The sequence below is a fragment of the Schistocerca nitens genome, unplaced genomic scaffold (assembly GCF_023898315.1).
Source record: "Schistocerca nitens isolate TAMUIC-IGC-003100 unplaced genomic scaffold, iqSchNite1.1 HiC_scaffold_258, whole genome shotgun sequence".
Taxonomy (NCBI): domain Eukaryota; kingdom Metazoa; phylum Arthropoda; class Insecta; order Orthoptera; family Acrididae; genus Schistocerca; species Schistocerca nitens.
This window is the reverse complement of record NW_026045799.1, coordinates 19888-34866: the sequence shown is the minus strand read 5'-3', so window position 1 is coordinate 34866 and position 14979 is coordinate 19888. Positions and strand designations below refer to the sequence as shown.

Here is a 14979-nt window from a genome sequence, read left to right as displayed (position 1 = left end):
TGGCGGCGGGGCCCCCTCGGATGCGGCCGGCTGGGGGCTGTGTGCGCTGCCGCTGCCGCTGCCGCCGCCGCCGCCGCCGCCGCCGCCGCCGCCGCCGCCGCCGCCGCCGCCGGTGCTGGTGCTGGTGCTGGTGCAGCAGCAACAACGACGAACAACGAGTAAGCAAGAAGAGGACGAAGCGGATGGCTGGTGGGTGAGTGCATTTATTTAGGCGGTCGACAAGGCAGTGCGTGATGTGGCGTTGTGACGGGGGTTTGCTCACGTGGCCTCGTTTGTGTTGATGCGCAGGAAGATGAGATGCGGGCAGACGCAGACGCGTACAGAGAGACGAGCCCGGTCTGCAGCAGGATGTGTGGCGCGGCGCGCCGAGTGCAGAGCAGCGCGCGCCGCCTGGGCCGGGCTGGGCCCGCCCGGCGGCGGGCCGCGCTGTTGTCGCGGACGTGAGCGCCCCCTGGCGGGTGGTCGGAGGCGGCGCGGTGGACGTGTGTCCGGTTGGCCAGTGCACATTGCGAGTGGCTGGCTGGCGGTCGGCGGCGAGACGGGAGAGGAGGTATGTGTCGCGGGCGCCTTTGCTGCGCTGCGTCGTTGCGTGCCTGGGCGTGCGCCTGTCGACTGTGTGTGACTGTGTTGGGCGTTGTGCCACGTACGTGTGTGCTCGGCCGAAGGCGTCGGAAGAAAAAGAGAGAGAGAGACGGGCGGGAAAGTGGGTCGGTGTGCGTGCGTCGCCCGTGATGCGATGATGTCGCGTCATGTCATGTCATGTCTTTGCGAAACGGCTGCCGAGAGGTGTGTGGTGGCGAGCGGGAATGTGCGTTTGGTGGTTGCCGGCCGGCCGGCAGTTGTTGGTGGTTCCTCCTGTGTGGTTGTTTGTGCTGCTTTGATGGCAACGTGGAAGGACGCCGGTTTTTCCGTGCCTTGCGTGTGGTTGTGTCGACGGTGACTGGTTGGGGGTGTGCGCCGATGCACGTGCCATGTTGTTATGTTTGGGTCGTGAGTGTGTTTTTGGCTGTGTTGTTGTGTACGGAAGGGGGAGAGAGGAGGAGGCGGCGGCGGCGGCGGCGGCGGCGGGGGTGATAGTGCGTGCAGTAGTGCCGTTGCGACGGGCGTCGGGTGGAGCCGTGCGTAGTGGCGGAAAGGTGTAGGTTGCGGGAAGCGAGCCCGTCGCGTGTCGTCGTCGACGACGGGGTCGCGTGCGCTGTGAATCGAGAGTGGCGGGAAAGGGGGCAGCGTGCCGCTGTGTCGTGGTCGTTAGCAGAGGCCTGTGTGCCTGTCCGTTTGTTTTCTGTCGGACGCTTGGTGCGAGGTGTTTGTTTTGTTTTGTTGCCGCCGCCGCGGTTGTTTTTGTTTGTCGGCTGTGCTGTGTCGGTGGGTCGGCGAGCTGTTTTGCGGTGCGTGAATGTGTTGGTGCAAAAGTGGCGGCGGCGTCATGGCTGCGACCGCGACGAGCCGCGGGCGCGCCATTGATGATGTTGAACACAGAGCGGCTGTGTGCAATGGGAGGCCTTGTGTACGGGTAGCGGTGTTGTCGTACGTGCATCCGGCCCGGTGCGGAAAGCGCCGTTGCGGTTGCGGGTTGCCTCTGGTCGCGACGTGTGGTGCTCGGCTTTGTGGGTTTTTTTGGTGCCCCTTTGGCCGGTGGGTGGTGTTTGTTGTTTTGTGTGTGTGTGTGTGTGTGTGTGTGTGGTCGGTCTCTTTGGCGCTCGGTATATATCTGCCTCCTGCTCGGTCTTGTTGTCGACGTCGTCTGTAGTTTTTTGCGGCTTGCCGACGACCGACCGACCGAACTACTACCTACCTGTGACAGCTACGTGTGGCGCCCGAAGGTGAACGTAACGTGACCTCGGCGCCCTTAGCCTAACCTAAGATGTCCGGCCGTAAGGTAGGTGCGGCCACCTGACCGCCTCACGTCCGAACGCTTAACCTAACTTTGACGCCTAACCTAACTTTAACCCTTAACCTAACCCACGTCCACCTAACGTAACCTAACCTAACCCAAGCGACGCCAACCCTAACCTAAGGTGTTGTACACTGCGAATGTCGAAGGCATGTTATAGTCTTAGGTGGAGAGCACTACACGCAACAAGCGGCTACACGGGTAGCAGGGTTGTGTGGCGTGGGCTGGGCGGTTTTGTTAGGTTAGATGGCCTTGGGCAAGTACAGAAAGGGGGCAACAGCAGCCTCAACGGGTGCGGGGACCAAGCAGCAATCGGTATCGTTTGTTAATTGTCAACTGTCGAAGCTGCGTTGGTACAGTACCGGAACCGCAAGCGCTGACAGAGAAAGCACCGAAGCTCTGCAATCGTGATAAGGTACAGAAAGCTGGCTGACGCCAGGGATAAATTCTGCCGAAATTGTCACAAAGGTACAGACGGTGTTTTAGAAAGGCTCGATTGCATGCAACCGGTGGTGGTGTGTTCGTCGCTGTTTGAGTAGTAGTTTTGATCCTGTAGTGAAGTAGAGGTGGATGGTTCCTGTGAAATATTGTGGGTGGAGGTTACACCCAACAACCGAGCTAGGTTTAATAATAATTGGCTCCTTTGACCGACCTCCCGACGCAGCAGCATTAGTGGCAGAACAACGGAGAGACGGATTTTGGAAACACATTTCACATACATTTTCCTCAGCATGTTAGGGTCTTAGGTGGAGATTTCAATTTACCCGATATAGACTGGGACACTCAGATGATGTTCAGGACGGGTGGTAGGGGGACAGAGAGCATCGAGTGACATTATACTGAGTGCACTGTCCGAAAATCACCTCGAGCAAAATGAACAGAGAACCGACTCGTGGAGATAACATCGTGGACCCTACGGATGACAAACAGACCCGAACGTGTTTCGACTCTGTATGTGCAGAACAGGGACGCAGTGATCATAAGGCCGTTGCAGGGAGGACGGTGTATCTATCTGTTTTGGCTAGCAAGAGTAATAGAAGGCAGATTTGCAGACGACCCGACAGATGAAAAGGCAAATGCCTGTTCCGACACTGACAATGTTGAGTGTTCATGGAGAAAGTGCAAGGCAATGGTAAAAATGCGTTTTTAGACAGGTACGTGCCGAGTGTCGAACTGTGAGGGATGGGAAAAAAAACCCACCGTGGTATACTACAACAACAACGTTAGGAAACTGTTGCGAAAGCAAAGAGAGCTTCACCCAAAGTTTAAACGCAGCCAAAACCTCCGAGACAAACAGAAGCTAAACGATGTCCAAAGTGTGAGCGTAAGGAGGGCTATGCGTGAAGCGTTCAGTGAATTCGAAAGTAGAACAAACCCTATGTACCGACGTTGACAGAAAATGCTAGGACGTTCCGGTCTTGCGTTGAATCAGTAAGTGGCTCGAAACAGCATATCCAGACACTCCGGCATGGTGATGGCATTGAAACAGAGGATGACACGCGTAAAGCTGTGAAATACCTAAACACCTGTTTCCAAAGCTGTTTCACAGAGGACGGACCGCACTGCAGTTCCGTCTCTAAATGCTCGCACGAACGAGAAACCGGCTGACATCGAAATAAGTGTCCAAGGAGGAATGGGAAAGTCCGCCGGACCCGACGGGATTACCAATTCGCGATTCCTACACAGGGTACGCGAAACAACCTGCCCCCCTTCTAACAGCCGTGTACCGCAAGTCTCTGGAGAGGAAGGGAGGGTTCCAAATGATTGGAAAAGAGCACAGGTAGTCCCAGTCGTCGAGCAGATGCGCAAAAACCATAGACCCATATCTCTGACGTCGATGTGTTGTAGAACATGTTGTTTGCTCGAGTATCATGTCGTTTGTGGAAACTCCAGAGTCTACTATGTAGGAATCCATGTTGGATTCCGGAAACAGCGATCGTGTGTGAGACCCCCAGCTCGCTTTATTTGCGCATGAGACCCAGAAAATATGAGATACAGGCTCCCAGGTGGATGCCATTGTCGTTGACGTCCGGAAGGCGTTCGATACAGCTCCGCACCGTCGCCTGATAAACGACGTAAGAGTCTACAGAATATCAGACCAACTGTGTGGCTGGATTGACGAGATGTTAGCAGACGGAACACAGCATGTTGTTATCAATGGAGAGACAGACGTCTACAGACGTTAAAGTAACCCCTGGCGTGCCACGGGGGAGTGTTATGGGACCATTGCTTTTCACAATTCATATCATATAAATGAGCTAGTAGATAGTGCCGGACGTTCCATGCGTCGTTTCGCGGATGATGTGCTGTATGTAGTATACAGAGAGGTTGCAGGACGATCGGCAGCGGATAGGCACCCGGTGCAGGGAGTGGCAACTGTCCCCTTAACATAGACAAATGTGATGTATTGCGAATATACAGAAAGAAGGATCGTTTATTGTATGATTGATTATATGATAGCGGGACAAACACTGGTAGCTGTGACGTCTGTAAAATATGTATCTGGGAGTATGCGTGCGGAATGATTTGGAAGTGGAATGATGATCAGATAAAAGTAATTGTTGGTAAGGCGGGTACCAGGTTGAGATGCACTGGGAGAATGCTTAGCAAAAATGTAGTCCATCAACAAAGGAGGTGGCTTACAAAAACACGCGTTCGACCGACCCATACGTGAGTGTTGCCCACCAGTGTGGGATGCGTAGCAGGTCGGGTTGACGGAGGAGATAGAGAAAGGTCCAACGTTTCGTCACAGGGTTATGTGGTAACCGTGATAGTTAAGTGGCAGACTCTGCAAGGGAGGCGCTCTCTGCATCGCGGTGTAGCTTGCTCGCCAGGTTTTCGAGAGGGTGCGTTTCCGGATGAGGTATCGAATATATTGCTTCCCCGTACGTATATACCTCCCGAGGAGATCCCGAATGTAGTAAAAGTAGAGAGATTCGAGCGCGCACGGAGGCTTTCAGACAGTCGTTGTTCCCGCGAACCATACGCGACTGGAACGGCAAAGGGAGGCAATGACGACAGTGGCACGTAACGTAAAAAGTGCCCTCCGCCACACACCGTTGGGTGGCTTGCGGCGTATAAATGTAGGAGGTCGGCTGTCGTGTGTGCTTGGAGGCAGATTCGGTGTGTCTGTAGTTGCGGACGGCGGTCAGCCCCCCTCGCGTAAGCGGCGAGGGGCGGCGGCGCTCGGTTGGCCGGTGCCGATGTTGCGCAGGCGGCGCCCGTTTTGTTTGCGGCGGGCAATTTTGTGAGAAAGGGGCGCGAATGTTGGCGGGCGAGGTGGCCCGACGGCTGCGGGCCGATCGGGAAACGGTGGGAGGGCGATGGGGCGGCGGAGGTGCGTTTGCACGGCCGGCATCGCCGCACGCCTCCGCTTGTGTGGCTGTGGCGGCGGCCGCGCTGGCCGGGCTGGCGCGGCGACGGTGTGGCACTTTTGCCGAAGGTTTGGCCATTGTGGCGGGTCGTCGGCTGGGGCTGTGGGGGCGGCATGTGGGCGGGGGCGGCGATTCTCGGCGGGCCGAGCCAGGCTGTAGCGCGCGGTAGCTGCAGTTTGGCCGTGGTTTGCGGCGCTGCCGTGGCGACTGGTTGGCGACTGTGGTGTGGCCGTGTGTAGCCCCATCCTCGGTGGTTTGAACGGCGCGGGTGGTTGCGGCGCAGGTTTGGGGCTGGTCCGCACAGGCTGTCGGACGTTGGGCGGTAGCAAGCGCGGGAGGCGCGGCGCGGCGGCGCGCAGAGTGGCGGCCGCTCTCTCGGCCGTCCGCGCCCGCCCGCGACACTGGCTGGGCCTGGCGGCGCGGCGGCTATTCTCTGCCGCCGTGCTTGCCGCCTGCCGCTCCTCGCTCTCGCTCTCGTGTGTGTACGCGCGTCGTCGAAATAATGGCAGATCAGGCGGCTACGAACGAGACTGCTGCGGCACCCGCCGCCACCGGCACGACGAAGAAGGCCAAGTCTGCGGCGTCTGCGAAGAAGCCGCGCGCCAAGCCTGCGCACCCGCGCACCTCTGAGATGGTGACGGCCGCCATCAAGAGTCTGAAGGAGCGCGGCGGCTCGTCGCTGCAGGCGATCAAGAAGTACATTGCCGCGCACTACAAGCTGGACGCGGAGAAGCTGGCGCCCTTTATCAAGAAGTACCTCAAGTCGGCCGTCGTGGCTGGCGAGCTGGTGCAGACGAAGGGGAAGGGCGCGTCCGGCTCTTTCAAGCTTGCCGGCGCCGGCGGCGGGGCGGCCGAGGGCGGCAAGGCCCGTGCCGGCGGTGCGAAGAAGAAGCGCGCCGCTCCGGCCAGCAAGGAGAAGAAGGGCGCCCGTGCGGCCGGCGCAAAGAAGGCTGGTGGCGTGAAGGCGGCGACCGGTCGGAAGGCGGGCGCCGCCAAGAAGGCGTCTGCGGCGTCGGCGGCTCCCGCGGGTGCGAAGAAGGCGGCTGCGGCCAAGCCGGCCAAGGCCAAGTCGCCGTCGAAGGCGAAGAAGGCCGCGAAGGTTCCGACGAAGAAGCCGAAGGCGCCGCGCCCGAAGAAGGCGACGACGCCGTCTAAGGCGAAGGCTTCGCCCAAGAAGAAGAAGTGAAGTTAAAGTAAAGAAAGGAAAGGGGAAGGAAGGGAAGGGCTGGCGCTTGACCCCGTCGTCCCCCACCCCCCTCCCCCGCGTCGTCTAGTGGCGCGCGATGGCACGGCTGCGCGCGGCCCAAAACGGCCCTTCTCAGGGCCATCAGAGGACGTCGGGAAGGCGTTGATTGTCGTGCTTGGCGCGTTGTGTTGTCTTGTTTGGGTGGCCGTGCGTGCATGCGCCGGGGTGTGTGTGTGTGTGTGTGTGTGTGGGGTTGGTTGGTGTTTGTGTGGCGTTTCTGTATGACCCTTGTGGGTACTGTGTGCGTGCCGTGGTGGTTGGATTGTGGGGCCGGTGGCGGTAGGCGGCGGCGCGCGGTAGCGGAGCGGTTGTGGCCGTTTTGTTTTGTGTTTTGTATTTTGTGCGGCGGCCGACGGTTGGTTTCTCATGTTTCTGGAGACTCTGTTTGTTTGCTTGCTTTGCGGATGGCGCGTCTTGTTTGTTATGTGTGTGTCCTCTCTGTGTGAAAGGGGGACGGGGACGTTGAGACGTGGAAGTGGCCGGCGGGAATTGGGAAGGCGCGGTGGCGCCTCGGAGACGGCGGCGGCCAGCCACCCGTGGTGACGTCGTCCGGCTGTTTGTTTGTGTGTATTTGAAGGGGTGGGGTGGGATGACGTCGATTGTGATTGTTGGCGAGAGCGGCTGTGTACGGGAGGGAGGGTGGGGAATTGTGGTGGTTGTTTTAACGGGGCTAGAGAGAGAGGCTGGGCGGCAAGACCGACAAAAGTTTTGCTCGCGACGGAGAGATGTTAGTGGCCCTGAAAAGGGCCGTTTTTTTTTGTGTTGCGCGCGTGCGGTGCCGTGCCGCGGCTAAGCGGTTTAGGCGCGCTCGCCGCGGATGCGGCGCGCGAGCTGGATGTCCTTGGGCATGATGGTGACGCGCTTGGCGTGGATTGCGCACAGGTTGGTGTCTTCGAAGAGGCCGACGAGGTAGGCCTCGCTGGCCTCCTGCAGGGCCATGACTGCGGAGCTCTGGAAGCGCAGGTCGGTCTTGAAGTCCTGGGCGATCTCGCGCACTAGGCGCTGGAACGGCAGCTTGCGGATGAGCAGCTCTGTGCTCTTCTGGTAGCGCCTGATTTCTCGCAGGGCGACGGTGCCCGGCCTGTAGCGGTGGGGCTTCTTGACGCCGCCGGTGGCGGGCGCGCTCTTCCTCGCCGCCTTGGTGGCGAGCTGTTTGCGCGGCGCCTTTCCGCCGGTGGACTTGCGGGCCGTTTGCTTTGTGCGGGCCATAGCGGTTAGCGGTGCGTGCGGTAGCGAAGCGTCCGGTGCTGCCTTGACAACGGGCCCGCGCGGGCCCGTGCTGCGCTTATATGCCCTCGGTGCGCGTGGTGGGGGGAGGGCGGGCCAGAGTCTATATAGGGGGGCGGCGCGCGCTCACGGCGCACCGTAGCCGACTCGCTAGCGCCGGGTGAGGAGCTGCCGCTTGTGCTTTTTTTGTTGCTTGAGGAGGAGGAAGAATGACAGGCCGCGGCAAGGGAGGAAAGGGGCTGGGCAAGGGTGGCGCCAAGCGGCACCGCAAGGTGTTGCGCGACAACATCCAGGGCATCACGAAGCCCGCCATCCGCCGCCTGGCTCGCAGGGGCGGCGTGAAGCGCATCTCTGGTCTGATCTACGAGGAGACCCGCGGAGTGCTGAAGGTGTTCCTGGAGAACGTGATCCGCGACGCGGTGACGTACACTGAGCACGCCAAGCGCAAGACTGTGACGGCCATGGACGTGGTGTACGCCCTGAAGAGGCAGGGGCGCACCCTGTACGGTTTCGGCGGTTAGGCAGGCAGCCGGTGTGCTGTGCTGTGGCCTTCCCGCGGCCGTGCCGTTGCCCGTGCTTGGTGGGAGAGACGAAAAACGGCCCTTTTCAGGGCCACCACACTGTTCGGAAATTGAAAAGTGCGAAAGGGGTCTGTGTTGCCTGCCTGCCTCTGTGTGTGTGTGTTTGTTGTTGTTGTTGTTGTTGTTGTGCGCCTCTGTTGCTTTGCGTGCGTGCGTTCCGTTTGGAGTTTCGACGTGACGTGTGTGATGATGGATGCGGGAGGGCGCGGCTGAGTCCGGTGTGTGCGTGGTTTGTTTGTGGCGCGGGCCGGATCATCGATCGGATCAGCTGTTTGGTTTGGTTTGGTTTGTCCTGTGCCTGTGTGTTTGGAGAGCGCGCGCGGCGGCCCGCGTGTCGTCCGTCGTCGGGCCGTTACGCGCTCTTTTAATTATGAACATATTAACAATGATCACATCACATTATTGGTGTATTGATGTCGTTGTCGTTGTTTGGAACGCGACTGTGCGTGCGTGGAGGGGTGCAGAAAAAATGTGTGTGTGTTCGGCCACACGGGCTGTGGACAAGATGGCGGACGTGCGCCGGCGCTGTGGACGTTGTTGTAAAGTGCGGCGAGGACGACGGAAACTTTGCTTTGGACGTAGGTTTGTGTGGTGGCCCTGAAAAGGGCCGATTGTTGTGAGGCGAGCCGGCAAGGCAAAGGCGCGTTTGCGTTTGCGTGCAGGGAGCACGCAAGCGCAGCGCCGCGGTCCCTGTTTAGGCCTTCTTCTCGGTCTTCTTTGGCAGCAGGACGGCCTGGATGTTGGGCAGGACACCACCCTGTGCGATGGTGACGCCCGACAAGAGCTTGTTGAGCTCCTCGTCGTTGCGGATGGCGAGCTGCAGGTGGCGCGGGATGATGCGCGTCTTCTTGTTGTCGCGGGCCGCGTTTCCGGCCAGCTCGAGCACCTCAGCCGCGAGGTACTCCATGACGGCGGCGAGGTAGACGGGCGCCCCGGCGCCGACGCGCTCGGCGTAGTTTCCCTTGCGCAGGAGGCGGTGGATTCTGCCGACCGGGAACTGGAGCCCAGCCCTGCTTGAGCGGGACTTTGACTTGCCCTTGACTTTGCCTCCCTTTCCGCGTCCGGACATGGCGTTTGGCTAGTGGCGTAAGCGCTAAACACGTAACCGTAACGGTGCGAGCCGCAGCGAGTCGAGCAGCGGAGTGCGTGCGTGTGCCGGCGGCGGCGGGGTGGGGGTCCCTTTATGGGCTCGGGTGCGGCGGCCGGTTGCGCGCGCGCCCCATTGGTCGGCGGCCGCAACAGGGCGAGCTGGTAAAGGTGCGGTGTTGCGGTAGCGGCGGGTGCCACTGTGTGGGGAGACGCTGACTAGAGCGGAGCGCTTGCTGCCTGTTGTTGTACGTTCGAGATGCCGCCCAAGACTAGCGGGAAGGCCGCCAAGAAGGCCGGCAAGGCGCAGAAGAACATTTCGAAGGGCGACAAGAAGAAGAAGCGCAAGAGGAAGGAGAGCTATGCCATCTACATCTACAAGGTGCTGAAGCAGGTGCACCCCGACACGGGCATCTCGTCGAAGGCGATGAGCATCATGAACAGCTTCGTGAACGACATTTTCGAGCGCATTGCGGCCGAGGCGTCTCGCCTGGCGCACTACAACAAGCGCTCGACCATCACGTCCCGCGAGATCCAGACGGCTGTGCGGCTCTTGCTGCCTGGCGAGCTGGCCAAGCACGCCGTGAGCGAGGGCACGAAGGCGGTGACCAAGTACACGAGCTCCAAGTAAGGAGGAGGTTGTTACTTCGGCTCTTGGAAGGAAGGAAGGAAGGAAGGAAGGAAGGAAGGAAGGAAGCTCCCTCCGTTGCGAGAGCGGCAAAACGGCCCTTTTCAGGGCCACCAAATTGCCTTTGCGGGAAGAGCGGAATTGTTTGTGTGTGTGTGAGTGAGTGAGTGAGTGAGTGAGTGAGAGGGGCGGCATAGCTACCCGGTTTGGTTGGTTGCGAGGCAGCTGGTGGTGCTGCTGTGCCGTGGTGGTGTGGTCTCGAATGTGGTTGTGGTTGTGGTTACTGGGGTACGGCCGCGAGGGTTTGGTTGCCGCCGGTGTGACGTGGAATGCGTGCACGAGTCTTGGCGTGGTTGTTTGTCGACACACAGATAGATCGATAGGAGGTGTTGGTGCTGTCTGTGGCGCTGATTCATGTCTTTGTCTCCGTCTGCCCGGTTAGTCACGTGACTGCAATTGAAAGTCCTCGCGATTGATTGATTGTTGGATGTCACCGTTACGGCCGTCTGTTGTCACATCATACATGATGGCGAGGGTGAAATGTTGTGTTGCCGTCGACTATTCCCTTTGCTGTACGGCGCGTTGGTGTGTGTGTGTTGGTGACGTTTTAAATGGACGTGTCGTACTATCATCCATTACGAAGTCGCCAAGAAATGTACGGGCGGGTGGGGTAGGCGACACGCACGGTGGTGTACCTATTTGGCCCTTGATTTGATGATAGCCGTTTCTGCAGTTTGACTGATGATTGATTGGACTGTTGTGCGCACGCACGTCATTCACGGTGCACGTGTGTTCGGTTGAGTACAGTAAGCGTGAGGCTAGACGACGACGGTCGTTGTTTGTTGTTATGGGCGTACACGCGTTTCGTTGGTCTGTGTCCCCCGGTGTGAAATGGCAGGTGTGTCGGTGATGTGATCCGATCCGGCGGCTCTGAGTAACTGTCAATATCGGCGCGGTACACCGGCGTCATGGCAACGTGTCGGTGTTCACACCAGTCGCACTGTGGCACCGTCGGCGCCGCGAACGGTGACGAAAGGCTGACCTTTGATCGGTCGAGTGTCGTGTCTGGGCAGAACGTGTGGAATGAGCAAAACTGTTGGGGACGGAAACAATGGTGGAGGAGGGGAACGGAAAGTAATAAAACAAACAAAATGGAGAAGCAATCACCGGAAAACGAAGCAGGGAAAAACGGAGAGGCGCTGTCTATAGCAACGGAACGTTCCCGTGCATTGCAGCCGCACTGAAAGGCGTTTACGGCGCGGCTGCAGGTGTCGGCCGTGGTGACGGCTGAATTGCATTGCCTTCCCGGATGAAACGTTCGCCGACATGGCTCGGAGGAGGAATCTATGAGAATGCGTTGCCCTTGCCTGCCGTTTCGTGTGCCCTCCTGTTGTGTACGCTGTTGTTGTCCGGTGTAGCGAAGGGTGTGTATGTAGGGGTGTGTGTGTGTTTAGTGGGGAATTGGAAGGTCGATAGCTGCCGTCACGGTCAAGATAACGCAGTCAAAGGTGTCGCGAAAAAGTGTGTTAGCCGTGGTTGGTTGGTTCGTGTGTTTTAAAGAGAATGGACGAGAGAGAGAAAGTAGGTGGAGAGTGCGTTGCGTGTTGCCTAACTGCGTCCGCGAATATGGCAGTAGTTGGTGGTGGGCGTGCCCTTGCATGTGGCCCGGAAGGCGTGTCCGTTTCGCGGTAGTGGCACCGCTGCTGGCATATTCGGGAGATGGGAGGGGCGCGAAAGGAGAAAGGAGACGCGGAGGCTTTTAAAGACGGGGAGGGCGCGTGTGGGTGGCTCGCGCTGCGCTCGGCGGTTGTGTTTGTGCAACAAATGTGTTGCCGGGAGGGGACCGTTGTTGTGGTGCGGTTGTAGCCTCAGACGCGGCCGGCAGTGAACGTGAGACGACGGATGCGGGCCGGGGCGGCGCATGTCGCCGGTGCCATGCCTTTTAAGAGCCGCGTGGTCGGGGGTGTGCGCACCGTGTGTCGTGTTGCGAGACAGCATCATTTGTGCTGCGTGGCGTGGCGTGGCGTGGGGGCGAGGAGAGCGAGCCGCGCGGTGTGCTTGTGCGCCGGAGAATGGCACACTGCGCCTGCCCGTTGAGGAGGCCGATGGCCGTGGTGTGGTGGAAATGGAGCGCGTCGGACGTGCACCAATGAGAAAGAGAAACAAAGCGGCGACAACGAACGAAAGGGGGAGGGAGGCCATTGTGTCACATGCGGCGGTGGGAGGAAAAAAAAAAAAACAAACAAACAAACAAACAAGAAACGAAGACGTAAGAAAGAGGAGAAACAACAAAGAGAATGAGTCGTGCGTTCGCGAGGGGGGGTGCGCGTGTAACTCCGGTACGCGCAGTGCCGGAGCCCAACGGCTGTGTCGTCGACGCCAGTGCTTGTCGGCCGAATGGGTGCGGGAATAGAGGCAGCGTCGGCACGGAGAAGCAAGCAAGAAGGAAGGACGCACGCGCGCTGCGGCGTTTGGCGCGGTTTGCGGCTGGCGCCTTTGGTGGCAACGGCCGGGACAAGCAGCGGTGTATGGTGGTGTGCGGGGCGGACAGGGGCGGCGGCGGTGGTGGACTGGGAGGAGGCGAGGCGGCGCCGACGGTGGCGTGTGGTACGGCGAAAACGGGACGGACGGACGGCGGATGTTGGAGAGGCGCCGCGCACGCAGACACATGGAAGGAAGGAAGGAACGAACGCAAGGGAACAAATGGAGGGGGCGAATGTGGAGATGCGGGCAGGCGGTGGTGTTTGTGGGCATGTGGTGGGGAGAAGGGCGGGGGCGGGAGGACAGAGGCGAGGCGACTGCGTGCTTGCTCGCTCGCTCGCGTGTCTTTTGTTTTTGTGTTTGTTTTTCCATCGTTTGGTCGCCTTGGAGCCTGTCGGTCCCGTCCGTGTGTGGCCACGCTTCGGGTGCGTGTATGTTTGTACGTTTCGTTTGTTCGTCTTCTGCAGCAGAGGCGGTGCGCGGCAGTGGGAACGCCTGCCTGGCGGCTGGGACGGCCAGCAAATGCGGTTGGATGGGCGGCCACAGCACCGCACCTGTGCCCAAGGAGGCGACGCTGGCGGCGGGGCCCCCTCGGATGCGGCCGGCTGGGGGCTGTGTGCGCTGCCGCTGCCGCTGCCGCCGCCGCCGCCGCCGCCGCCGCCGCCGCCGCCGCCGCCGCCGCCGCCGGTGCTGGTGCTGGTGCTGGTGCAGCAGCAACAACGACGAACAACGAGTAAGCAAGAAGAGGACGAAGCGGATGGCTGGTGGGTGAGTGCATTTATTTAGGCGGTCGACAAGGCAGTGCGTGATGTGGCGTTGTGACGGGGGTTTGCTCACGTGGCCTCGTTTGTGTTGATGCGCAGGAAGATGAGATGCGGGCAGACGCAGACGCGTACAGAGAGACGAGCCCGGTCTGCAGCAGGATGTGTGGCGCGGCGCGCCGAGTGCAGAGCAGCGCGCGCCGCCTGGGCCGGGCTGGGCCCGCCCGGCGGCGGGCCGCGCTGTTGTCGCGGACGTGAGCGCCCCCTGGCGGGTGGTCGGAGGCGGCGCGGTGGACGTGTGTCCGGTTGGCCAGTGCACATTGCGAGTGGCTGGCTGGCGGTCGGCGGCGAGACGGGAGAGGAGGTATGTGTCGCGGGCGCCTTTGCTGCGCTGCGTCGTTGCGTGCCTGGGCGTGCGCCTGTCGACTGTGTGTGACTGTGTTGGGCGTTGTGCCACGTACGTGTGTGCTCGGCCGAAGGCGTCGGAAGAAAAAGAGAGAGAGAGACGGGCGGGAAAGTGGGTCGGTGTGCGTGCGTCGCCCGTGATGCGATGATGTCGCGTCATGTCATGTCATGTCTTTGCGAAACGGCTGCCGAGAGGTGTGTGGTGGCGAGCGGGAATGTGCGTTTGGTGGTTGCCGGCCGGCCGGCAGTTGTTGGTGGTTCCTCCTGTGTGGTTGTTTGTGCTGCTTTGATGGCAACGTGGAAGGACGCCGGTTTTTCCGTGCCTTGCGTGTGGTTGTGTCGACGGTGACTGGTTGGGGGTGTGCGCCGATGCACGTGCCATGTTGTTATGTTTGGGTCGTGAGTGTGTTTTTGGCTGTGTTGTTGTGTACGGGAAGGGGGAGAGAGGAGGAGGCGGCGGCGGCGGCGGCGGCGGCGGGGGTGATAGTGCGTGCAGTAGTGCCGTTGCGACGGGCGTCGGGTGGAGCCGTGCGTAGTGGCGGAAAGGTGTAGGTTGCGGGAAGCGAGCCCGTCGCGTGTCGTCGTCGACGACGGGGTCGCGTGCGCTGTGAATCGAGAGTGGCGGGAAAGGGGCAGCGTGCCGCTGTGTCGTGGTCGTTAGCAGAGGCCTGTGTGCCTGTCCGTTTGTTTTCTGTCGGACGCTTGGTGCGAGGTGTTTGTTTTGTTTTGTTGCCGCCGCCGCGGTTGTTTTTGTTTGTCGGCTGTGCTGTGTCGGTGGGTCGGCGAGCTGTTTTGCGGTGCGTGAATGTGTTGGTGCAAAAGTGGCGGCGGCGTCATGGCTGCGACCGCGACGAGCCGCGGGCGCGCCATTGATGATGTTGAACACAGAGCGGCTGTGTGCAATGGGAGGCCTTGTGTACGGGTAGCGGTGTTGTCGTACGTGCATCCGGCCCGGTGCGGAAAGCGCCGTTGCGGTTGCGGGTTGCCTCTGGTCGCGACGTGTGGTGCTCGGCTTTGTGGGTTTTTTTGGTGCCCCTTTGGCCGGTGGGTGGTGTTTGTTGTTTTGTGTGTGTGTGTGTGTGTGTGTGTGTGGTCGGTCTCTTTGGCGCTCGGTATATATCTGCCTCCTGCTCGGTCTTGTTGTCGACGTCGTCTGTAGTTTTTTGCGGCTTGCCGACGACCGACCGACCGAACTACTACCTACCTGTGACAGCTACGTGTGGCGCCCGAAGGTGAACGTAACGTGACCTCGGCGCCCTTAGCCTAACCTAAGATGTCCGGCCGTAAGGTAGGTGC

At 60.2% G+C, this 14979-nt stretch overlaps 1 protein-coding gene across 1 annotated transcript; it reads right to left on the bottom strand.

The window, feature by feature from the left end:
• Positions 1 to 13849: 13849 nt before the first annotated feature.
• LOC126224033 (uncharacterized) lies at positions 13850 to 14629 on the bottom strand. The gene has a single exon (XM_049942201.1). The coding sequence runs from the start codon at positions 14627 to 14629 to the stop codon at positions 13850 to 13852; it is 780 nt and encodes a 259-aa protein (XP_049798158.1).
• Positions 14630 to 14979: the final 350 nt, after the last annotated feature.

Excerpts from the sequence above, each read along its gene's own strand:
- LOC126224033 (XM_049942201.1), bottom strand. The coding sequence starts at position 14,629 with ATGCACGTACGACAACACCGCTACCCGTACACAAGGCCTCCCATTGCA.